The sequence below is a fragment of the Strongylocentrotus purpuratus genome, unplaced genomic scaffold, assembly GCF_000002235.5.
Source record: "Strongylocentrotus purpuratus isolate Spur 01 unplaced genomic scaffold, Spur_5.0 spur5_scaffold_12, whole genome shotgun sequence".
NCBI classification, from domain to species: Eukaryota; Metazoa; Echinodermata; class Echinoidea; order Camarodonta; family Strongylocentrotidae; genus Strongylocentrotus; species Strongylocentrotus purpuratus.
In genome coordinates this window covers 15828336-15855805 of record NW_022145597.1, presented here as the reverse complement: position 1 = coordinate 15855805, position 27470 = coordinate 15828336, and the positions used below count along the sequence as shown (strand labels likewise).

General features: G+C 37.1%; 1 protein-coding gene across 4 annotated transcripts in view; it reads right to left on the bottom strand.

The window, feature by feature from the left end:
* LOC755730 (sodium leak channel non-selective protein) overlaps positions 1-22226 on the bottom strand; it is a 55632-nt gene extending 33406 nt beyond the window's left edge. For 3 of the 4 annotated variants that reach the window (XM_030981932.1, XM_030981935.1, XM_030981934.1), the window contains exons 1-13: positions 22126-22226; positions 18372-18785; positions 17538-17621; positions 16800-16939; positions 15356-15499; positions 14644-14789; positions 13077-13219; positions 12111-12218; positions 9918-10151; positions 9051-9224; positions 8500-8559; positions 7805-7936; positions 3629-3769 (exon numbers count right to left, since the gene is read on the bottom strand). In XM_030981932.1, the coding sequence (XP_030837792.1) occupies positions 3629-3769; positions 7805-7936; positions 8500-8559; positions 9051-9224; positions 9918-10151; positions 12111-12218; positions 13077-13219; positions 14644-14789; positions 15356-15499; positions 16800-16939; positions 17538-17621; positions 18372-18674 (1809 nt within the window). In that variant the 5' untranslated portion in view covers positions 18675-18785; positions 22126-22226. The remainder of the gene's footprint in view (positions 1-3628; positions 3770-7804; positions 7937-8499; positions 8560-9050; positions 9225-9917; positions 10152-12110; positions 12219-13076; positions 13220-14643; positions 14790-15355; positions 15500-16799; positions 16940-17537; positions 17622-18371; positions 18786-22125) is intronic. The other variant, XM_030981933.1, reaches the window with a different exon arrangement.
* Positions 22227-27470: the final 5244 nt, after the last annotated feature.

Below are 27470 nucleotides of genomic sequence, written 5' to 3'. Positions count from 1 at the left end.
TTAATGTATATGGTGCTATCAGAACATTGAAGTAAGGTTAACTTTTGGATTGTATGCATGATCTTCTATATATTTTTTTTAAATTTCCTTTGAGGAATAAATATGTACCCATGTATTTCCTGCATTATTGATCAAATTTATCGCTAAAAGATTGCAAGCAGCAAAAGTTCTTAATCCAATTTCCTATGAACTATTCTATGGTGTGATAACCTAACAACTACCAAATAAAAGCCATGGTCATTTTTGCAAAAATGGTTTGTAAACAATTACAAAACAACAGAATAACAAACACACAAAATGTGTATGTACTCCACAAAACACACATGACAACGGATAGGCATAGTATTAAACTGCCAACTATTTGAGCCAGTATATTATTTAGAAATCATATATAATGTGCAAGAATTTACTTAATTTTCACATCACTGCAAGCGATATTATATTTGAATTTGGCAGTGTAAAGTAAAAAGACACTGTGGCATGCAAAGAATGTGTACCAGCCCAGTGGGAGTGCTCGGCAGGTAAATGTCAAATCTAATAATTCTCTATTGAATAAAGGGCAATATGATTCAGCTGTAAGTCTACAACAATATGATCCTTATGACCTCAAAAGCAAATTTGTTTGTTCATAAGAGCAATGCTCGTGTGTATAGTGTTTGTGTTTTAATCAAGTGTACATTTAGTCTTTTATTTTAAAGAACAAATCTTAATCTAACATAGATGATAGTGCTTGTGTTGCCATGCAGTATCTACAATAACATATTAAGGCCTTTTCAATTGCGTCAACGGGGACACCGTTCTAATCCAGAGTGTGTATTCACTTGGGTAGTCAACACGTACCCCTTGTTCAATTCAGTTCCTTCTCTATATTATTGTGACAATATTGTTTATGAGATTTAAGAAAAGAAATACCTATAATACTGATATCAAAAGAGGGCAGTATACAACCTCACTGGTAATAAATTACTTTCTTAAACTACACAAGAGCTGTGTGAACTATCTTTTGTTTGTGACACTAAAACGATATTGAAACATGGTGGCAGCGGTGGGATATTGAAACATGGTGGCAGCGGTGGGATATTGAAACATGGTGGCAGCGATGGGATATTGAAACAATTATATTTGAATTATGCTTTCACTGAATAGAAGAACAATGTTTAGTGTTGAATTTGTTTCCATCGTATGACTAAATACTTGTGTTATTGTTTTTTCATCATTCATCAATGTAAACTCTTTCAAATAGTATCCCTCTTTGTACAAAATACTTAACTTGACATCAGTGCAATACATGTGTATGTGATGTGTGTAATGAAATCCTCAAATATTTGAGTGAATTAATGGCAAATAGCAGCGTTTTGGGCCCCATTTCACAAAAACTTGTCATCAGTGACAAAAGAAAAAGCTAGTGAAATCCTTGCTTCTGATTGGTTATCAGCAGATTTGTCACTGGTTTTGACATTTGTCATTGAAAAAAGACTTTGTGAAACGGGGCGCTGACCTAAACCTCAATGAAGTGCAGTGTAATGTGCAGCATGACCTAGCTGTGCTTCTGTGTGCATATTAGTGGAGAACAAATACCAAATAAAACAAAAGAAGAGGGAGAAAGTAGGGGCAAGGGATCTACATGAAAAGAAATAAAACAAAAAATTCCTCTGCGAATTCTTCCAAGGACGAAAATTTGTCAAAGCAGGTCAAATGATTTCCTCAATAACATTTTCAGGGTTTCAAGAGGTGTAGGTACCTATTAAATACAATTTTCTTTACAATTAGTCCATTTTATAACAAAATATTTTATTCTTCATATGATTAACAAAATGAAAACAATTTAGGCGTAATACCTAAAGCAAAATGTGCCTTGCACACACCCATTCTCCATCTAATTTTGAGTGAATATTAAAGTGAATATTACTTTTGGGTTAAGGCTGGTTTAGATTTAGTTAGCTTAGTAGGTTATTCAGATAAAGCTCAATTTTGTTTTTAATGGCAGGAAGGATGAATATTCAGTTTTACAGAATATACATTAGGGAGAGCATTGTTGCAAGATTCAAGGGACTGGAAGATTGTTGATCTGTATTTTTCATTTCTTTTTGTTCCAGGACTAAAAGTTTATTGCTCCCTTCTCAACAGAATCCCTCATGTTTTGACATTGTAGTTCGTTATAAGAAGGCTGTTGATATATTTATCATTGTTCCAAACCTAAATCAATGATCATGAAATTTGTGTTATATATGTTATTTCTATCCGGATTTTGTGTCTATTTTTCATTCATTTCTCATCTGCCAATTTAAAATCTGACACCTTCAGTTCTGCACACCAAAATGTTTCAATTCAAATGTTTTATATTACATCAGTAAATATGTTTTTACATTAACAAAAAGCTTTATATGTTAATATTATTGACAAGTTTTGATTAATTCCAAACCTTGGTGTATTTTGTCAGTAGAAAAGAACCAAAAACAATGTAGTTGGTATAAAGTGATCAGTATTTTTTCGTGAGATTTGTTAGTTGCAAAGTAAAGCCCAAAAAGAAAGGAAATTTCCTTGAAACTTGGCACTCATTCATCTGTGAATTTCAAGCTCTTGACTATAATCAACAGGACCAAAATTGTGTGATGGAATGTATGGATTCCATTTAATGTTGCAAGGGTGAAATATATGATTTAATTTGTTTTTCTTCATCAGGAAAAAGAATGGATCAAGTCACCCTGATTTGTGATAAAAAGTGTTAGTGTTAAATAAAAGCAAGTGTTACAATGTATTTTATAGTCACTAGCTTTGAGCAGGTTTGGTCAAAAATAGTTTTTTCAAATGTCAACAGGAATTTTGAGTATGTTTCTTCATCATATTAGTTAAGAAAGTGTACATTATCATGCAAAGTATGAGCTCAGTATTTATGATATGTTTTCATATTCATTATTAACATTTCAAGATGAGTGTAGTTTTTGGTAAAGCAAGGCCATAAAATATGTGTGGGGGTGTGTTTGAGTGTATCAAGAACTAATTCAGAATAATATACTCTATAATTCATCAAACCTATCACGCTAATGATTAGCAGGTTTGTGATTCCCTTTAGTAGAGTTCGAGTTAGCCCAGGATAAGCATACCCTACTGTTAAATTTCAGGAGGAGATTATGAGACACACATTGCTGCTATTACATAACCTAATGGTATATTAAACATATATTGCAATCAGAAGCATGCAGTGGGCTTCCCATGCAGGACAGCAATGCTGAATCAAGTTCTATCACATTTTCAAACTAGCAAAAAGAAAGAAAATTGTGCATTTGACCTAAGTAGATTGGACTCAATCAATGCACTTGCCCTAGAACCAATACATTTCCACAAACATTTCAAAAATTGTTCTAAGAATAAAAGCATTTTGTAGTCAGCATGCAACAAGAAATTGTACGGCAATATCAAAACATGCAAGTCAGCTACAAACACAACAAGAAATCAATACACTGTTATGAGTAAACATGCTACACGATGATAAAAGTAGATGGAGAAGGAGTGACTAAATTAAAGCGCATATCGTTCAATTTGACCAATTAAGGCACCCTGGGGTTTGAGCCTCTTTCGGGCGCATTCACAAGACAAGTAAAAAAGAGAGTGATAGAAAAATATTTACCACAGTAGCAAACAGATGGTATGCAATGAAGTAGATGGCAATAACAGGGGCCAATGCGTTGTTGTCTGCCGCCAGCATACACTCATACATGACGATAGCCCAACCCTTTTGAGTCAGGATTTGGAACATGGACATGAAGGCCTGTCCATGCAGTCATCAGAGGGTTACAACAGAGAGTAAGAGAGAGAGGAGGGAGAGAGACGGACAGACAGTTGTAGAGAGAGATGGAAACAATACACATACAAGATGACAAGAAGAAAGGGAAGAATCGTAGATAGATTGATGAGGAATATAAAGAGGGCAACAGAGAGTGACAGAGTGACAGGCAGACAGACAGACAGACAGACAGACATACAGACAGAAAGTTGGAGAGAGAGAGACAGGAAAGATACAAGTACAAGATGATGAGAAGAAAGGGAAGAATCACAGATAAATTGAGAGGAAGATGAAGAAGCAACAGAGAATGACAGAGAGACAGACAGCCAGGCAGTTCGAGAGAGAAAGAGAGAGAGAGAGACAGAAAGACACTCATACAAGATGACGAGAAAAAAGAGAAGAATCACAGATAAATTGAGAGGAAGATGAAGAGGGCAAGAGAGAGTGACAGAAAGGCAGTTGTAGAGAAAGACAGAGAAAGATACACATGACGAGAAGAAAGGGAAGAATCATGGATGAAATGAGAGGAAGATAAAGAAGGGTGTAAACGGATGGAAAGATAGGCATCAGGAATAACATCAACAACAAAACAAAGAGGTTCAGGGATAGGAAATAAAAAGGGACAATGGTAGATGTGATGTTAACCAAATTGGAATTAGAGTGATGTGGAAGTAAAAGGGGATGTTTAGAAGATGTTTTTTTTAAATAGAGATTGAATGTTATTCAGAGAGGGAGACAGGGATAAATAAAAATTAAAAAACAATGAGAGAGGGGGGGGGGGTGTGAATGAAAACCAAAAAGGAAATGGAAGTGTGTGGATGATAAAGATAAGACGAGGGACCAGAAAATGTTACAAGAGATTCACGTTAACACAAGGAGAAAGAAAGATGTTAACACAATACAGAAGAAGCCGGACAAAAAGAGAGAGATAAACACAGTTGGGGAAGAAATTGAAACAAAGGATGGTAAGTATGTGTTCTGTTGTTTAGATGCCCTGCAGAAGTGTTCTTCTGTGAACTAATATTAGGTGTTAAGTCGAGCTTCTCTGGAATTTCAGATGTTATGCCTCGTCTCCAGAATGCATCTACTATCAGGGGTTATGTACCTATCCTAGCCTAGCTCTGCCTAGTCTAGCCTCTTGCAGTACATGTATGTATGACAATGCATGTCAAAATTCAAAGTATCCGAAAGATCAATTCTTGTAATTTTTTCTAATTTGGGCATTGTTGAAGTTTGTGTATACCAATAATTTGCAATTTTGGTTTTAAAAAACCCTGAAAATCTGAGAAATGAACACTGCCGCATTCAAAACTTTTGCATGCCACAAACAGTCTAGAAAATAGAAGAATATTTTAAGAGACGGCATGCCAAATTTCACTTTTCCATTTTGAAAGGATAAAGAATTCAGGACAATTTCTGTCATTTTGTATATTTTCTTATAAACTTCATTCATGATTTTGGATCATACTGATTGTTAGCATGCAATGTCATATTGACAGAATGTAACCCACAATTAATACAATCCAATCTAAAGCTTTTGAGGACAGAATTAGAGGAGCATGGATTCAATACACACGTTCCAGTGTTTTGGGAACACCCTTTTTACATGATCACTTCATACATTTGGTTTAATTTTGTATCGATAGAGCCAGTACCAAAAATATGAATTTTTAATAGAAGAACAAAAAAAAAGTTGTGAGATTCCTCGAAATTATGAGCAATTTTGTCATTTACTTAAAAAAGGGAAAAAATAGATGAAAGATTTCCCCAAAACAGAACGTTTGCATTCAATCCAATTGCAGTCATTCTTTAAGGTGAAAACGACCGGAAAGGGAAAGAGAAAAAGAGTTAACCATAACACTGCGAGTCAGTTGGCAAACGGATCACACTATCAATCAAGTCAGTACTGCGTGCCGTTGGTTGCAATGAAGAGAGGACTTGGATGTTGGTGGGTTAGTGGCTGGGCTTACCGAGGAGGAGAAGACGTGAATGGTAACAAAATACAACGCGACGAGAGAGGAGAGTTCCTCCTTGCAAGCCAGGAAACACTCATCAACCACCTCGATCCAACCCTCCTGGGTCAAGATTTGAAACACGGACATGACCGCCTACAAAAGGATCGTAGAAGGTAAGCTGATTTCACGCCGACTCTCTCTCTCTCTCTCTCTCTTGATGTGCACATCAAAACCTTCATTCATTGTTCAAAATATGTTATTCATTTGAAATGAAAGATTATGACTATATAACTGATATCATATAAAACAAAAATTAAATTATAAGAATATGAGATTTGGACTAAAATATTTCAACATTTCAACAGAAGGGAGGGGTTTATTTTGACATACCCCTCCCTTTCAAATCTTGAAATGCCTTGTGACCAACACATGGCCGCTTGTTGGTTGCCAGGGCATCGGTTTCGCGTAACCGTCATAAGTGCAAGTTTGCCGACATCCCATTGATACACGTGTTGAATTTAATATACGCATTACAATGGGTTGTTGGCAAACTTGTACTTATGACGGTTTTAAAACACTGCCTGGGTCACATGATGCTCTCAGCTACAAGCAGGCCCTTTTATCAAGATTTTATATGATCGGGTCCACATTATCTCATGGTAAGATAATGGACTTGACAAAGATTCCACCAAATTGGTGTAGATGAATGTCAGCATTATAAAAATACTTGGAAAAACTTGAATGGCTCTTGGCACAAGGATGTGAGATTCCATCCTTTTACATATGACTCTGATCGTATGACAACTACACTCTGGACTAATACCATTCCTCTCAGATGACTACCCCCATGATGACTACCCCAGATGACTGACCAGATGACTACCCCCAGGATGACTGCCCCAGATGTCTGACCCAGATGACTACCCCAGATGACTGACCCAGATGACTACCCCCAGTATGACTACCCCCAGTATGACTACCCCAGATGACTGACCCCAGATGACTACCCCCAGGATGACTACCCCAGATGACTACCCCCAGGATGACTACCCCAGGATGACTACCCTCAGATGACTGACCCAGATGACTACCCTCAGGATGACTACCCAGATGACTACCCCAGATGACTACCCCAGGATACATTAAGTACCCCAGATGACTACCCCCAGTCACCTCCCCTTCCTGTCACTATCACTGCATCAAAACTACCCCTAAGGTGACAACCAACATTGCAATATTATCTCAAAGCAGGAAAGAGGGAAGAAGCTGTCCGAAGGGTAGGGGGTAGTACCTATTTTTCCATCATGAAACCCAAATAGAGCATATTTTTTCCTAAAATCAATAACCATATAATTACATGTAGCTTTAAGAAGTTAAAATTCAAATATGCTCCAACTAGTGATATAGCAATCAGCTTTTTATCACAATTCAAATGAAACAATAGTTGATGAAATTGTGAATATGGGATTTATATACTGTATTCTTCATAGGCCTGTAAATAATTCACAAAATTTATCCAGGGTCACCTTACGATAAGAGGACATGTATTCATCATGCAGTTCATACTAATACCTGTAAAGTCATACATGTAGATATGCATTTAGGTATATGCCTTGGCAAATGTTACATACATGTATACAGTCCAGCAGCTGATCTTCGAAGTAGTTGAGAGCTTTGCATTTAAATACTAAATATGAAATACATTGTTACCGAAAAAATAAAAAACCTTGAAAATATGTCTTGTCAAAGAAATGCCATTTGGTCGTTTCTTGCTCTTGTTATTCAAGGACAGATCAATGATACATGTACAAAACTTTGAAATAGTTTAGGTTACTGATTTAAATTATATGAAAATACAAGGTGATAATAGCATATGATAGAGATATTGTTTACATAATTTTGCAACTTTGAAATAATTTTGGTTACTGATAGAAATGATATGAAAATAATAGGTGAATAGCATATAAGGATATTGTCTACATAATATCCCAGTATTTTATGAAATGCATCATATTATCCTGACCATGATGAATATTGGTATGTGACTGGAGCATGGTATGCTTACCGTAGGGAATGTATCAAACTGTTTGAGATCCTCGACGTAGCAGAAGAGTTGCAGACTGATGACGGAGACTAAGATGAGTGAACTCATTGTGAACAGGATGAGGGTTCCTAACTTGATGAATGGTCCAAAGATCTACATCAAATTAATAATAGTCACATTTGTAAAGCGATTGATTCTACGTTTCAAAGCGCTTCATAAGATACAAATAAAATGGAACTCATCACGTTTACCTGACTCCACATAATTACATTAGACACAATAACTCGCATTTCAATAATATCCTGTAACATCATAATAATGGTGAGACCTATCTATAAAGACCACCCAAGGGAGACAAGAAAAGTGGTCTTCATAGGCAGGTGGTCTTAATGTTCAGGTTCCTTTATTATTTGTACATGTTTCAATAAGAAACCATTTTCAAGGTAAACAAAAAATGTGGTCTTTGTAGACAGGTGGTCTTTCTATACAGGTGGTCACTAAACCAGGTTTCGACTGTAGTACCAAAATAATTTCCCTCTTTCTTTACTTTAGATATTCCCTATAAAGGATTACGGTATGTGAAAAGAGGGATATACAAAACAGTCAAATGAATAGCCTCCAACAAACAAATACTCAATCTTCATCAAAAAGACCTAATTCTTCCATTATACCGGCAGTGAAGGCATGAAATGAAATTAGTGTAACAATTAATTTACCTTTCTGCTGAAGTCTTCAAGAGTAGGTGACAGCTTTATGAGACGGAAACAGCGCATAACCTGGCAAAATATACAGGAAACGGGAAAAAGAATGAAAAAGAAAAGAGAAAAGAATTAATTGCAGATAAGTCCACTTACTTATGCGAATCAATAAAAGGCCTTCAATCATATGACAACTTGGAATTGCCCATGAATCTCTCATGTATAGAGTTTAGATTGAAACAGATTGACTTTAATAGAAGAAGCCATGATCACAAACTTGATTAATTTTTCTATGAAAGGAAATTTAACAATCCTATGCTACTGACAATATACTCAAATTTACCTTCATTTAAAATTGGTATATGTCAGGTATTAATTAAATCAGCAGTATCTTCTTGCAGAAGACATGAGATTACTTCTCTTTTTTGTTCACATACTTTAGTATACCCGGTACTAGAAATATGTAAATACATGAAAAATGTATAGTTACTTTAAAAGTATCTTTTATATATAAATTATTTTTCATGATTTTATTACCGAATGTTTTTATTTATAAAACTTAGTCTAACCTGAAAATAAGCCAGCTGAGAGGAGTATAGTCTCTCAGGATCCATGATGCGGATAGAGTTCCCGATGGCAAGACAGAGCTCAAACTTATGAAGAGACCTCTTGAAGTAACCACGGAAACCAAGACACCAAACCTTGAACAGGACCTCAACGTCAAACAGCAAAGTGAATCCAACCTGAAAGTCATAATGTACATATAGATGGTATAACTCTATTATCAAATAAACATTTACTTTACTCATATCAAAGAGAACTGTTGCTAAGCTAGCGCCATGAGCGTCCCTGGATGGTGTGTGCGCTCTCTATATTTACAATATTATTAATATCATTATTATATGAGAGCTTGTAGAATATCAAGAAGGCCCTACAACATGTTGAAATGGCTTCAACAAAACAATTTTTAAAATTTTTTAAAAATCACATCCCTAAACCTTGCAAAATGTAAATTGATTGAATTCAAATTTAAAGTTGATTTCAATGATTTCTACAGCCATATGTACACGTATCCTAACTTTGATTTGCTGAGTAACAGCTGTTTGCTTGACACATCACATATTGTTTACTGTTATTTGCAACCAGGTTAATTTTAAGGTTGGAGGTAAAGTAAAAGGGGGTGAAACATGCATCAAAATGAATTAAACAACTTCTTCTTTTCAAAATTGTCAAATACCTAACTTTTTCATTTCCAAAAGGAAATACCAAAATTGAACAATAAAAGCGACCTTTCTGCTGTCTGAATGGCAAATATTGAAGACTATCTGTGGGCAATAGATCCACACAGATTTATATATATATATACAAATGAATACAAAAAAACAATGGGTGAGTGCTAATTACACGATTCAAAGCCAATCCTGATATAATGATACCTGTGCTATATAGAGCCCCTTATGATATCTGTTCTTGAGGTCTTCGTTATCCGGATAGAACATGTTGTAGGTCGATGCCAAGACTGCATCAATGGCCACCATACCCAGGATGAAAAAGTGACAGGAACGAGATTCCAACACTCTCTGACAGCACATGGGGGCGGGACCGCGACTGTTGTTCTCATCCACGATGGTTAGCTTCCAGGGCGTGTAGGTTCCGTCGTCTTGTAAGACCTGGAATGCAGAATAGTAGCTTGTTTATATCATGACATGGTGCTTTATCATTCAAAAAGGTCCAAAGTACACCCAATAATTAAGGTTGCATGGTGTTAAATAATGCTTTTAATCATTCAAAAGGTCCCAAATACATCCAATAATTAAAGTTGCATGGTGTCTAATAATGCTATTAATCATTCAAAAATGTCCAAAATACACCCAATGATTAAAGTTGCATGGTGTTTAATAATGCTTTTAATAGCACCTTGGCATGGTGGCTCTGCTAGCCGATCTGAGGCTGGGGTAATGTCATAAAACTTTGTATAAGTGTGTGTGTGTGTGTGTGTAATTGGGTTTTTACAGACGTGTATCAATCAGATACGATTATTTACGTCTAGGGACCGACTTTTAACGTCACCATCTGAAAGACGCGACTCAGTTTTGAATCTGCGTCCTCGGCTGAATCAGTTTGTAACTTCCATTGTTAGCTGGATTACAGGCGCACACCCGTTATAAGGCACAGTGTATAGGCACGTCATAAGGCATGTTAAAGGCACAGGGTGTGATCAAGGCACAGTGGAGTGTATTTATATAGAAGCTATGCTGTCACTATGAACATGACTGACAAAGAAAGCGGACAAAATATACAGTTCCTCAGGTAGACAGAGGAACATCCCTTCACTGCTATTATGTAAAAATGTGTAGAACAGGTGTCACATGCATATTCACCTTTTTACATATTAGCAGTGAAGGGATGTTCCTTTGATTACCCGAGGAACTGTATATTTTGTCCGCTTTCTTTGTCAGTTATGTTCATAGTGTGTCTATATACATCTATTATTATTATAGTGTGATGGTATAGTCCCTTAAATCAATACAGGACACCTTTTAATACCCAACAGCCTGTATCAGATATAGCTGCAGCAAAGTCTTGGGAAAATATGGCATTCTAAAAGTCAGACAAAAATTGTACAGCTGCTAACACAAAGTGCAACATGACATTTCACAGAGAAAAAGTGAAAATATTCACGGGACTGAAAGGAATATAAATACCAAGGCATTTTAATATGTCACAAGAGTATTGACACAGTATATAAAAGCAATTTTTAAGTTACACTATGGCTATGCTAACATGGCTGATTGTCCTTTTATTTAAATGTATACACACTCTCTCTCTCTCTCTCTCTCTCTCTCTCTCTCTCTCGTTGTTAGATGATGCCTGTAGGCACTGCTGTGGCCTACACTAAAGCTTGCCATCTTCCTCTATCTCTACAGTGTAGCTATATTTGAAGCTCTTGCCATACTTGCACCTGACCAGACCTTTATTTCATCTGTTATTTCAGCTGTTGTCGGACAACCTCTACCTCGATGTCCTTCCACAGCACCATGAATAATTTGCTCCTCAATGCTGTTTTCCCTCCTCGATCATGATGTGCCCAAAATATTTCAGCTTCCTTTCTCTCACCACCAAATGTATGTATACACCAGGGGGCTGTTTTCACAAAGCCTTTTTTCAATGACAAATGACAAATATCAGTGAAAAATCTGCTGATAACCAATCAGAAGCAAAGATTTTAGTAGCTCATAACAAAAAATGTCATTTGTCACTGATGACAAGTTTTGTGAAACGGGTCCCTGTGGGGGTGTTTCACAAAGATCCTAAGTCGAACTTAACTCTAAGTTGGGCTTGAAAATTATGGAGAGCTATTTGTAGCCTTAGAATAAAATATATTCAAAAACAAAAAATCAAGTATTTTAGACTTTTTATAAATTCGACATCACGATCATGAAATCTCCTTGATAATAGAAAATATGAATGATTTGAATCAACATTTTATGCCTTTTAAAATAAATATTTCATAGATGGTAACGCCTTTCCATAATTGTAAAGTCCAACCTTGAGGTAAGTTCAACTTAGGATCTTTGTGAAACACCACTATACACCCATTCTCCATGTAATTCTTGTGACTACTGTACCTCTACCTTGGAATCAAAAGACTGAGCAGCCCCACCTCTCGTCCACATCTGACGAAACTGAACACGGATCTCAGCAAAGGTCTCAATGATAACGGCTATGAAAACATTCTAGAGAGAAGAGAGGGAAAATAAAAGTAGAATCTGAGTTCAATTATCTGTCACGGAACTGAAAATGCCAGGTTTCATTGTAGAATATAGAGCCTATATGATTAGGAAACCACAGCCTGTATAAAAAATGTACTTAAAACCCCAAATATAAGGTATTTTGGGTTGTTCTATTAGAGGGTTTTACCAGCGTTTAAGTATTATGCAGTGCTAGAAGCTTCTTTATTTGTTTCTCGTTTAAAAAAATACATATATATCAGCACTGACAATGCCCACCAACTGGCTAAGCGTACTGTATTATCTAATTGTCTCCAATTAATATGATTGATTAAACTTTAGCATCTAAACCATATTCCCTAAAGCTACCACCTGTAAGAGAATGGGGTTGTGTGTCAAATAGGATTTCATTAGCATTCAGTTTTGCCATTTATGCTGGCTTTGAATTTCTTATTATTTTGTATCTCATAGTTTTGTTATTCATTAGTATGTCAGGTCATCAACACAATAAACTGAGCCTTAACTAACCATACATAATTCCATTTTGATTATTTCAATAACTCCTTGAAGAATCTCTTTATTCATCATATGAAAAGTTTAATTCCAAAAGGAGCTAAATCCATTTTTATAACTTCAGAGACAAAAGAACTTGTTTTCCATATTTTGTACAGGCGTCTATGGAAAAGTGATATTAGAAGGTGCATTTTTTCATAATTGCTCCCAAAATTTAGGTAAATAATTTTGTTGAAAGACAGGTAGTTAAGTGAAAAATGTTCTGATATCAATAACCCAATTTTCATCAAAAGTGAATTTAGCTCCTTTTGGAATTAAGCTCTTCATAAAACCATGTAAATGATGATTTACCTTCACAAGCCAGGCTAGGAAGAAGATCATTGTGATGAAGAAGAAATATCCCCTCCACGATGGGAAACTGTCTGTCACTTTGTACATGATGAAAACCCATCCTTCCAGAGAGGCACTCTCATATACTGTGAAGATACTCACACCTTATGGAAAATAAATTGTAATAATAATAATGTAGTGTTGTAACATCACAGGTTTTTCCAATTCTGTTTAATGGCTAGCAAAAGACAGACAATTTTTGGCTAAAATTTTTTTTATTCATTTCTTTATTTCAATTTTGTTTATCTATTTATTTAATTTTTTTTTTTTTTTTTTTTTCTAATTTGTGTTTTTAATGGAAAATTAAAAGAAATCACAATATTTACAAATATAACCACGACACTAATAATGTATTTATATATATTTTATGTTCATGTTCAAATGCACTTTACAAGTATGATATTTAAAAGAAAAGAGATGAGTTTTTAGATATTATTTGAAGGTATTGAGAGACTGCTGGTTGGGAAAAATCTGGGTACATGTAGAGTATTCCATAAAGTTCGGAGCAGCAGCTGTGAAAACATAGAACATTTAATTTGGAGTGAGGGGAAGAACAGAGAACAGAGAGGTCAACAAACATGAAAGAAGGTAGGAAAGCAATATTGATAGTATAAAAATATTATATTAAGACAACATGAAGAACTAAATAGGGCAGATTAATGGGTAAATTAACTACTTTTTCTTTGTAGAATGGCTTTCAGGTGAATAGATTTATGTCTTCTTTTAGAAAATTTGTGGGATTCATTGTGGATGATATAGACAGAGTCCTAAATATTTCCTTTCTTTCACTTGGTTTGAACGTTATTTTCATACCTTTTCTCAGTCCAATGTATTTTCATTGAGATCTGTAACTTTTGACCTTTGACCTCATAAACGGAAGAATAATCATCAGTTTATCTATTTACACGTATGTTTATGAATACCTACTTGTGCAGATTTTGTTAAAGATACTATGTCCCTTTTGCAGCTAACATCAAATTCTGTAGAACTTTGCAGGAATTATGAATATATATCATGTATGTCCTATCTGTGAAATTTAAACGTTAGCAGTGTCCTAATATTCAAATTATGCAAGGAAACCCGTTTACTTGCTAGACTTCACTGTCAGACACTATTGAGTGACTGACCGGCTTGTTTTCACCTTTGGTAATAACATACATAAAATGAGCTGTAAAGGGTACATGACCATTGGTCTACAACAATAACCCACTTCTTGTGAAGGCCAAAATTAAACTGATTGAATCTTTGCTCAGCTTAAAACGTAAGACCATTCGGTACAATGGTCTGAAAAATCAGACTATTACTTACTGGCTCTATAGCTCCTAAGTCGATTCGACAACTAATAGTTGTTATTTTCCCATTTAAAGACATTTTCAAGCCCCCCTTTTTTTAGGGAAGATCTAATTTAGTATTGTCTTTCATATGCCGTTGGAATTTAACCTTTTCATTTTTTTGGCCTGCAAATGGGACATAGTACCTTTAAAAACAGAATGGAATGAAATTTGATAAAACATTGCATCACACTTACCTATGTGTTGAAAGCTATTGTAACCTTTGACGGCTGGGGTCAGGCTGATTATCCTGCACACCATCCCGTACGGACACTGTTCACCTTTCTCCTTCTCTAAGTTGCAGTGAGTGTCCGGGATGGCTAGGTAGTTGACATCAAAATCCCTGCAAGCAGCAAGTCATGAATAATCAATTCAATACATTAATAGAAACAATACAATACGTATTCCTTCATCATTATATGTAATGTCACTTATAAAGCCATTGTGATGCTCAGAAATGATGCAGTAAACTGAATAAAAAGGGGGGAAAAGACTGGTAAAATAAACCACCATTTTACAAGGGTCCAACGGGTTGTAAGAATGGTTTTCAAGAGAAAAGAGAATTCTTACACAGCACTTATTATGTACACCATGCAGTTTAACAAAGTAAAACAATTCTCTCATCCTTCCTATCTGATAGGGATGATCTTTCAATTGCGTTTCAGATATCATTCAAGAGAAAAGAGAATTCTTACACAGAAATGATCATGTATACCAGTTTAACAAAATAAAAACAATTTCTTTCCTAATTCCTATTTAAGGAGGATGATCTACTGTACCAATTGCAATTCAGATATTATTCAGGAGGGTGGCATACATGTGTTATCAAAACCAATGAAGACAGACTCTGAAGTAATACCCATAGCGATGTCCAAAGAGCTTAAATATATTTTTCAAGAAAATTCTTACACTGCACTGAAAGTCTGATTGTCTATTTCCTTCTTGACGCAATGTGTAGAGAGATCCCCAAACATCTGAACGCCGAGCATTCCATACAGCACCAAGAAAAACACCAAGAAAATGGTGACACTCCAAACTTGCTGACCAGACCGCCTGAGGTAGGAAGATAAATAGACGTTACGGTATGAACAACATACACACAGATTCTCTAAACCTTTTATTTCTTAATGAAAGTGAGCATAGTTCTGATTTAAGGGCGCTGTTGAATAATGAATATGGATCACATGATCGCATTGCGAAAGAAACTGTCCAGGGCCCTGTCTTACAAAGAGTTGGTATTAATCGCAATTTATTTGCCATTGATAGGAGACTGCAAACTTGCAATTGATTTGGATCAACTCTTTGTAAGACAGGGTCCAGAAGTGTAATTTGAGTTTTTACAATCAGATATAATTCTAAATGGTTGATTACATAGGACATAAATCTGATTATATCATGGGTAATATTGGAATCCTCAATATTTTAACATCAAACTGACAAAATGTTGCTGAATTTCAAGAAAAACAAGGAAAGGCCAAGAGGAGTTATTAAAGCCTGTCTGCACTAGTTTGGCCAGGGGGGATTAGACCCCCCAGCATGGTCACTAACAGGGGGTTATCTCATCAACTCAGCTCTCAATTAACATTTAAAAAAGAGGATCATGGGGGACCAACAGGCACTGCTTAGGCATTGTTTTCTATATAGAGGGAGCAAGAAGCTATAAGTAGTGCAGTGGGACTTTAAGGGAGATGCTGAATACTGATCACATGAAAGCATTGCAAAAGAAACCATCTAGAGTTATTTCGAAATGGTCAATTAGATAGTGCATAAACCTGATTATATCGACTGATGAGGTATTGGAATCTTCAATATTTCATCATCAAACTGACAAATTATTGCTGAATTTCAAGAAAAAGAAGGGAATGCCAAGGGGAGGTATTAAAGATAAAGTTGAGTTCTGGTCATGCGATGGCATTGTGAAAGAAACGGTGTGGAATCGATCAGAAAAGGTTGATCATCTAGCATAAAGTGGTGTGTACTGCAAGGTTCTGGAAACATCAAAATGATACAAAATATGACCCAGTCTTGGTAAAGTTACAAGCACTGTACACAGAAATGTATATATGGGACTACAGGAACATGAGGCATAAAAATCTGTCCCGATTGTTATGCTGTTATATGCCATATTTAGAATATTACGGCATTTGAAGAGCCATGCTTTTCGGGGAACACTTTTTATCTGATGTTCTTCCACACTTGCAAATAACAATGATAACGCTCACAAATTATTGTTCAGCTCTTCCCAGAACTCAACCTTCTCTTTAACTTGCTCACTACTGAATTACTGATTCCCATAGGCTTAATACAGGGACCAACCGGTTCCCGTAGGTAATGGGTTAAAGGCTTGACTTACTTGAAGATTGATTTGACTCTAGCCTTGGGTAGTTTGAACTTGAGATAGACCCTGAAGGATCTGATCATGATGAATGGTCTCGGTGCTCGTAGGATGGTGTAAGGCGTATACTTTGGCACCACGTTCGCAATCTGGCATATCTACAACATATATTTTTTAGTAAATGAAACATTAAAGGGAGGCTTCTTTAAAGAGCTTTATGAATCAACTTTTGTCCTTATTGACATTACCGATTTTTGTCATGATTATATTCTCTAAACAAAATATGATACATAAAATTATACTACATATATTTGGGGGAAATTTACAACAGTACACATCATGGGAATAAATTGATAATGCCATCCCAGTCACTCTACTATCACAAAGACCCTAACACCTCCTGCTGTTACGAGATCTCGTTGTTCGTCAACCAGCAATAGCCAGCGATTGAACCAGAATTATTGCAGGACAGATTTCTTCAAGTTCTCCTATTTCCCTCGCACGTGCAAGGACTGGAATAAATTACCTGATAGCATTATCCACACAGGATCAACTGATTTCTTTTGGTCTGGTCCCATGCACTAAAATTGCTGAAAGATCGATCGTTTCCATGACCACGTGCCTCGTTTCCGTGTCTTTATATGGACTAACAAGTCTGTCGACACATACTGAAGAAGAAGAAGAATTCCTGCATATTAAACTTTTGTATGAACTTAGACAACTCAATACTACTGAATTGAGGAAAAAATATCATACCTGTAGGAGGATGGAGACCCACAATGACAGAACCATAGAAGTATCAAATCTTCCCCAGTTATCACGAAGGTAAGCATATTCCCCCTGGAATGAAAGGAAAGGTGAAGTTGAATGAAAATCATCATTTAATTCTTTCTCTTTATTAATTGTATCCATGAACTAAAATTTATGCAAAAAAACTATTCATTTCATGAATTTGAGTATGGTATCAAGACACTGCACAGACCCCAATTGATTTATCCTTACTTTCAAAGGACATCATTAGCAAGCTAACATACGTCAACATAAATCCAGATCAAATGTATTCCGCATATTAGTAAGTTTCACGGTCAAATTTTCAAATTACTCTTAGAAAAAAATACCATATGAATACAATAATTCAGCACAACACAAGTTTATGATTAAACAGAACTACATCAATTGATGTGCTAATAAATGTTTCATTTACAGAGATGTAAAATCTATTATCAATAGCTACCAAACCTTTCACAATACTTACAAAAAGATTTTTCCTCTAGGGGAAAAAATACAATGTGAATTCAATAATTCAGCACAACACAAGTTCATGATTAAACAGAACTACATCAATTGATGTGCAATAAATATTTCTTTTACAGAGATGTAAAATCTATTATCAATAGCTACCAAACCTTTCACAATACTTACAAAAAGATTTTTCCTCTAGGGGAAAAAATACAATGTGAATTCAATAATTCAGCACAACACAAGTTCATGATTAAACAGAACTACATCAATTGATGTGCAATAAATATTTCTTTTACAGAAATGAGAATCTCAAGTATCAATAGTTACCAAACCCTTTACAATACTCACAAAGATTATCCCTCTCGTGGTCATCTTGAAGATCGTCTCCGAGAAGAAGAGGAGAGTGACGACCGAGTCGACCACCAGCGTCATGTATTCCATGGAGGGGATCTTCTCGAAGGTCTTCGGTGTGTTGAAGCAGAGCGAGATGAAGCTGACCATGGCGGCTCCTCGGAGAAGCTTGCGTACCCATGGCTGGTTGACCCATTGGATCTTGGCGTTGTCGGTGATGTTTTCGTCCGCACCGTAGTCGGCGATAGCTATGTCATCACCGAGTCTCGTCGTACTCTGTTTTCTTTTCTTGAGCACCATGATGATAAGTCTATTTTATAACGCTCCTAGATGCAAACTCCTACACTATGGAAGACGTGAGCACTGTACTGGTGTTGCATCCACTTCTTGCATTATGTTTACATAATTATCCTGAAAAAAAAGAAGAAAAAAATGAATAAAGAGTTGCAATTGATATGGAATTTTGAATCAATCACAAGTCTTCCAACCAATCGCAAGTTTGCAGTCTCCCATATCTTATGTACACACAATGTACATGTACACTGTAGCTGCGATTAATATCAATTCCAAATAATTGGCGATTAATTGCAACTGTTTATCAATGTTTGCAGTCTCCTACATGTATATCTTATGTACATACAGTAGCTGCGATTGATATCAATTGCAAATAATTTGTGATTAATCGTACTGCTCATAAGATGGGGTCATTCAAATTTACTTAAGGCCAAATTATAAAAAAAACATGTTTAGCGTCCTGCTCTTTGAAAAATAGGAAGGAGGCCCTTTTTTTTTCTTTTTTTTTCTTTCAAAATGGCTGCTCAAAATGGCCGCTCGGTACAATTTCCCTGACAGTCGGGCTATTTTTCAAGATGGCCACCAACATTTTTTTTTTTTTTTTTTTTTTAAATCAGAAATAGACCTAGATCCATTTTAGCAGTGTTTTCTTGGGGTTTTTTTTAAATAGGAGGCAGCCCCAAAAAGGAAGAGGGCGGGGACGCTAAACATGTATATATTTTTGAATGGCCTAAACAAGAGTAGAATGAAATTCTTCATCTCTGAAAGAGGGAATGTTCAATTCTAATTGCATTGGAAAACATGGGTAGTGATATAATCCAAAAACTTAAATCAATGCTCAGTGCCCTTCAGGTACATGTACATGTAAGTCACCTACCATGTAAATACTAATACCCTTTTCTAACTGCACTGATTTTCATCGGATGCATCCGGACGCATCCGATGAAACAGCCAGTTATAGAAAGCAACAGAGGAGAAAAAGGCGATTAAATAGCCGAAGAAAAGAAGAGAAATAGGCGATTAAATTCTCCTGCTCAAGAGCAGGAAAAATTCTCATTCTATCGGTGTGACACCGATGAAACGGCCAGTTAGAAAACATTCGGGAGAAAAAGGCGATTAAAATGGTCAAAGGTCGCAGTATACGTGCGCTTTATCGTAACCAGCTGTGTTTGTTGACTTATGGTCGAACATGCTGCATGCTAGCGCGGGCTTAATAATAACGCAATAATTCTTCACTTCCGGCAAGGGCTCGCCACAGCGAGTGAATTTCACCGGCAGTTAGAAAGCAACAGGGGGAAAACTGCGGTTTCACCTTTGTTTACATAAGGAAAATTCAATCAGTATTTTCATCGGTGTGACTCCGGTAGAAGCCAGTTAGAAAGCAGTATTAGTTACTTACTACAAGTGCAATTGCATTGAGAGAAGGGCCTAGCTGAGAGTAATTAATGTAAGGTAGATTTAAGTCTTGACAAAGAAAAGAACCATAGCTCAAATCTGCAACTTTCACTGTCAAATGTTTTTAATCAGTCGACTACAAGTACAATACCTCTAAAATATTAGCTCAGATTTTAGGAGATTTTACTGTAAAAATCATGGTGCAAAAAGAGGTTATCAAAACAGTACAACTACAAGTACAAGAGAGAGGAAATAATAAAGAAACATCATGAAAAAGATTATAGCAAAGCCTTGATTTCTTTCCTACAATATGCTTGCATGCTTCATTTTGGGACTGACCACTCTTTGCTAAAGAATACTCAATTTGTATGGTCTTCTTGTACTATATTGTAATGTTAATATGAGAATTAGAGACTGAGATAAAATTCAATATAAAATCTTAAAAGAAAAGAGGGTCTTTAAATTCTTAATATATAACTTACCGTAACTCTTATCTAAACCCTAGATTAATCAATTTTATTTTAGTGATACAATAAAATATTTTAACGATAAAACAAAATATTGCAGAGAAAAGATTATTCTCAGTGAGCCTCGCTCAAACCCTCAGATTAGAAGAGTCTGACTCGTCTCATTCTCAATCTCGCTCACACTCACAGAGTCAGGAATCCACTGGTACATCAATACATGGCATGGCATTTAGCCAGACTACCGGTATATTATAATTTATATGATTCATTAATGCAAATGGTGTGATAGACCCAACAACACAAAAGCTGTATGAAATCTAATAAAAGAAATACACTAAATTGTTCAAAAAGGTTCGACAATACACGTAATGCACAGCAGACATCAATCGTCAGCCGGAATGCAAATCCCTGCAACCCCTAGACCGAAAGCTTCAGTCTCTATAATCGTCGGTTGTTCCACTGAGACTACGTCTGGCTCCACTAGCCCTCCGGTTATAGAGACAGAACGATCGCCTATGCCAGCCTATGTTGAACTTATTCCGCTAGATTTTAGCCGCTAGGCCCCTCCCACAAACTTGCCACGGCCGTATTGTTATGCCCCCAAAATCCCCCAAAATGTCATTTTACCTCGTTCATTTCCAATTTTAAATTAGGCCTAGGCTATAATACATCGGTTCCACTTACTAACTTCATTGATATAATCCGTTTAATGGTCCCTTTTAAGGAAATTATCGGTCAAAATCGACATCCATGTTGAAAATCTTGCAAGCCGTGTTAAACTCTCGCTGCCGTCAATCTCATCCTTTCTAGTCTACGCCGAAGGCAAAATGATTATGAAGGAAAAACTGTGATAACGCCATTACGAACGTGTAGATGGCGCACAGTTTTTCCTTCATAATCATTTTGCCTTCGGCGTAGACTAGAAGGGATGAGATTGACGGCAGCGAGAGTTAAACACGGCTTGCAAGATTTTCAACATGGATGTCGATTTTGACCGATAATTTCCTTAAAAGGGACCATTAAACGGATTATATCAATGAAGTTAGTAAGTGGAACCGATGTATTATAGCCTAGGCCTAATTTAAAATTGGAAATGAACGAGGTAAAATGACATTTTGGGGGATTTTGGGGGCATAACAATACGGCCGTGGCAAGTTTGTGGGAGGGGCCTAGCGGCTAAAATCTAGCGGAATAAGTTCAACACAGGCTGGCATAGGCAGTCGTTCAGTCTCTCTAACCGGAGGTCTAGTGGAGCCAGACGTAGTCTCAGTGGAACAACCGACGATTATAGAGACTGAAGCTTTCGGTCTATGCAACCCCATACTGAGCTATGCACTGAAAATAACTCCCCACACACGACAGCAATGAAATGGTATGCGAGTTATGCTCACACACACACAGACTGTACATACAACACACTGATCGACACCGCATCACCGGTATTCGGTTCGCCGTTTTCCTCCATCATGTCCACCATCGAATGGTTCTAAATATGTGTCATTCTCCCAAGTTTATTCATCCTTAAAGATGCATAATAACCTCACATTCATCACAAAATACACATGCAAGCTATCATTTGTGAGATGAAATCCTACCTGTTTCAGAGAAACACTGCAGACTCGGTCTCCGCAGTCGTCGACTTCTCCCTAGTCCTTCGTGTCGCCATTTTCAGCTGCATATAGAAAAACCAATTCATTTCATAAAATAGGTATTATGAATATGAGTAAAATGATTATTGCTCATATCATTATTTGTTTTTAAAAAAAACATATACTTCACTAGCTCTACTATTGTCCGATTTTTCGAAGCGATATTTCTTCCACTACAGTGAGTGTCCATACTTTGTAATCGCTTTCCCTTTTCACCGATAAACACGCGCTTGGTAAGGATGTACACCCCTATTAAAAAAATGAACTAGTCCACTAATAAATTCTCCCCGTTTTTATAGTAATTTATTCGTCGATCTACGGTAGATGAAAAACGACTGGGTATATGCGACACGATTACATGCAACAGAAAGGACAACATTTCTGCAGTCCTCAGATTTGCTTCGTATACAAGTGGGAGTTGTAGAAATGATCCGGGGCATGATATATCTACCAAATTACCCATTACCAATTACCCGGGCAATTACCATTGCTAAAAACTGTTCATAAGACACCGCAATGGCATACCGGGTCCGCAGAGAAAAGAAGAAAGAAAAAAAAAAAAAGAGGTACCGCGGTATAGTTGTTCATTCAATTGACATTATTGACTCTCAATAAGGGGCGATGGCCTGAGGATTCGAATCCTAGCACTGCACTAAACGTCCTTTGGCAATACATTAATCCTAATTTGCCACTGAGTCCATCCATGTGGTAAATATATGACCATTATACTAGCTGCATGGTTCAAATGGCTCAAATTGGTTCAAATTTATATTCACTTTCTCATATATTATAATAACCCTTTTTTTTAAAGCACTGCATTACCAAAATTGGTACTATAATAAAGTTGCAAATTTTAAATGATGTACAAACTTCCTTAGTAAATATATAAATTGCATCACTTATCAAAGAATTGTGAGTCTTTTATTGCATCTTAATTTGAGAAAAAGTGTAGGAACCTCAGGCGCGGATCTACGGGGGGGGGGGTTTAGGGGGTTTAACCCCCCCTCCCCCCCCTTGGGCGGGCCAAAAAAAAAAAAAAAAAAGGGAAAAAAAAAGAAAAAAAAAGAAAAAAAGAACGCACGCTGGAGAGAAACCCTTTCAAGTGCAAATATTGTGAGAAGATATTCAACTCATCTGGTAACCTAACCAAACACATGATAACTCTGGATATAACTGTGTATTTAACTGTTACTTGATTTAAAAAGACGTTATCATGCACTGCTTTTTATGGTCTCCATTGTGTTAATAGATGCCAGGAAAACATCACTTACGGGGTTCAAATAAACACCCCAAAAAAAATCGGCTCGCCGCTTCGCGGCTCGTGGACGATGCTCTGCATCGTCATTATTTTGGTCAAACCCCCCCCCCCCCCTTAGCAAAAAGCTAGATCCGCCCCTGAACCTACAACAGACGTAAATTTTTTAGCTAGATCAAACTTGTATTCAAGAAACCGGGGGGAATAACGAGTTCAATGCAATGACAGAGAGGGAAAAGGGAAGAGAATAGGATAGACAAGGAGTCAAGGAAGAATTAAAGAGAAGGAGAACAGATGAAAGAACAGAACAGCCAATAGCTATCCGTCCATCTATAGTTACATTCCAAAACCACTTTAGCTGTCTTCTTTTCACAACTGTGATGGGATAGTTGTGTCCCCTTAAATAACTCTCCATTATCTCTCTCAATTTCTGGTTGTACACATTTTATTAACATCTTATATTCTGATCAGGGCCCCGTCTTACAAAGAGTTACGATCGATCCAAATCAATCGTAAGTCCTCCAATCAATCTCAAGTTTGCAGTCTCCTATCTCTTATGTACATAGTTACGATTGATATCAACTCTTTGTAAGACGGGGCCCAGTTCTCCTCTTTAACATTTCACTGTTCGATTATGACGTATTACTGCTAAAGCGCATTGTTGATCATGCGCGTGCATGAGCAATGGAGCGCGCAATTCCATGGCAATCTGGACAAGTTTATTTGTTATGTGTGCTTGATCAAAACAAATAACATTAGGTAGGCCTTACATTACTAAAATGTTTAAACAGTTCAACAATTTGTTATACTTTTAAACATTTTCCTCTGATTTATATTGTTTTGAGGGGATGTCAAATTACTCTTTAGAATTTGTGACGTCCCTGAATGAGCTCGGACTAATCATAACAAACGTGAAGTCTTTGGCCAACATGGATGCCTCTCGCGACCCTGAAGAGACCAAGCGAGATAAAAAGCCGGCCACTAAAAAGCAACAATTGACAGATGCCTACATTCGTAATCAGCAACAAGACAAGAGTTCTAATAGAGGCCATAATAACCTAAGGCATGGGAAAGACGAGCGAGCAAACACTCTGACTCGACCAACCAGCCAGGATCTTGCAAAAGCTTCGTTTGGGAGCAGCTCACCATTTGGAGTTCGACATGGCTCCATCGGAAACAAGTCATCCACATTGGGAAAGAAAAAAATTAAGAAAATTGCCAATCATTCGCTAGCTCAACCGCAGAAATATAATCCTTCGACGTCTGCTAGTGTTACTCACGCCGAGGTTGTGGACGAAGTGGACTTCTGTGACGACGATGACTTGGAAGCATTCGACATCGACTGTTCTCCGTACAACGATGTTCAGGAATGCAATGAAGGGGATGAGAATAAGAAAGAGGAGCATGGTGCAGATCGATCTCGAGGTGGTTTAGGGATCTTCCAATCGGGGCGATCAAGGCGCACAGTATCACCATACCCTTACCGACTACGGCACAAGAAACAGACTCCCAATGAATGGGCCGACGAGACCACTGACCCTTGGAATGATGGAAGTTTCTTCGATGATAAAATGAGGGCATCACCGGCATTAGGATGCACAAGCCTCGATCTAGAGAGGAACGGTTATAGAGAAGAAAATCCACATTTTCGATGGCATGCACATGATTCAGTGGAAGGCCGCCTTAGTGATCTCAATCTCCAAGACGGCCGATACCCTGTGGTTGACGGTGACCATGGCAACCACTTGAAAACTTGTCTCAAGAGAAAGACAAACCAACGTCATGCTAGGAACGTGTCTTGGAATGATGGAAACAATGAATTCGATACTACCACTGACAACGACCATGAAACTGAAGACGACGATGGATGTGATAAAGTAAAAGACAATGGCCTGTCCGATGCTCTGGTCGAGGAACGAAATGAGGAGATTCCTCCAGACGTTTCCTTGCAACAGACTGACCCCAGTCAAGAATCGGTGATGAAGACTCCAGCGAACTCCATATATTTATATGATGAAGCAGTTAGTCCGGAGGTTGATATGAAGGTGGGAGCCGACACAGGAGAAATCCACAGTCCTTCTGTATCAGAAGATATGGTATTTCATGGTGATATTGAATCAACATCAGATGCAGACAGATGCTCCGAGACAAAGACTAATGGAGAAACAAAAGACGGTGTTTCCAAGTGCTGTCCGTCAAAAGGTATGAATCAAGGACCCGTCTCATTAAAGTTGTTATCAGTAACAAGTGTCAAAATCCAATGATAATTTGACGAACATGTCCAATCAAATGCAGTTATTTCTAAAGCTTAATACAAAAGTTAGGCCCTACAGGTTTTATGCAACAGGGCCCTAGAACGACCTCGACGCATGCCAATATGTTCATTATGCGATCTATCCGCACTCGAGTCGAGAACAGACTCAACAAGAGCGGATGGATTATGTCATTAACGAAAGAAACATGCTTCATTTTTTTTCTACAACGATACTCCTAGATCCTTTTTATTTGATATGAAAATAATTCGTTTCAAAATCTTTGATTATCGCTGACGAGTAAATCCTACCTTTAATAAGCTTAATTTCGCGCGTACATGTCTGCATTGCTCTTTAAATCTTAATTTCATAATGTTTTCTCTTGACTTCTTCGCTGTGGTTTCCTAGACACCAATCATTCACTGCGCAGTCTGCTGGAAGAATGGACCGATGATGCAATTTCCCAGCTGACTGATGATGAGAAGTACCGTTTGATAAAGGAACATGAGCATCTCCAGATGGAGCGCTACGACGATCCTCATCTATGCCGAGCCGATCGCATCCGGCTCCTCTGGGAAGACTGCGCAAGGAAAGAACGACTGCTTCATAGACTACGACCTAAGTCAGCAGCAAAGAGCCTGGTGGGCAGCAAAGGTTCAGTTCTCACTCCTAATGTGAACAGATACAACCATTATAACTACTAAATACTCATGTGAACGGATGGATGACGATAATGTTGGTGTTGCCAATATACAGTGCAACACTGAGACGCAGGAAGAGATACAATTAACAACTAAATTATTCATACCCCTTACAAGAATATGTGAACAATTGCTTTGTCCCGATTTATGATTCTTAAGAGTGTGACATACCAAAGCTTACATCTAAAAGAATCTCAAAGACGGGTCCTAACTCAACCAGTCCACCTTTCATTTTTTAGTTACGAAAAAACCATTAACACTACAAGGGGTATGAATAATTTAGTTGTTTACTGTGACCTCTGGGACATCCGATTGGTCAATATAGTTATGCCAGTGATCTCACACCCCCCCCCCCCCCCGTCCGTTCCCCTCTTTTTCAATAGAAATTTTCAACAAAAAGGCATTTGGAGGAGAAAAACCATTCGCACTTCGGTTCGCCATATTGACAGAAGGTAATTGTGGCGACTCGGGTAAAACGTAAATTATTCCTATTTGTAAAAACAAAAACAAAATCCGTCATTTTCGCTTTCTGTACTGAATTGTTGTTAAATTCTTGTTGAATGTTTGTTTGTGTATATTTGTACCAGACTTATAAACAGACTTTGAAACTATGATACTTGTTTTTGTGTTTTCATTTGACAAGACTCTATAATATTATCAAAATACGAAACACCAAACGAGAATGTATTCTTTTCCCAATCATTAGAAATAAGCTATGACTAATATACTCGCCAAACGGAACCAGTGCCTTATAAATCTTTTGTTTTTAAATTAAAAAACAAGTGTCACCTTTGTATATCGAATTTTCTCACATTCAATCAAATGCAACAATTCAGTTCCATACTACAGTTACTCTAATTTGCCATTGATATCGAGATTGTTTTTTAAATGAGATGATACCTTTTGATTTTGATTTCTTTCCCCGGACGCGCCAGGCGTTACATGTGCCTTCCACACGCTTTGCAAGAGAGTTCTTCTCCATTTCTCTTTCTCCCTTTCTCTCTCTCTCTCTCTCTCTATCTCTCTTTCTTGCAGTCGTTCCTCTTACTGATTCGCGCATAGCGGGTTAATTATCCGCAAATC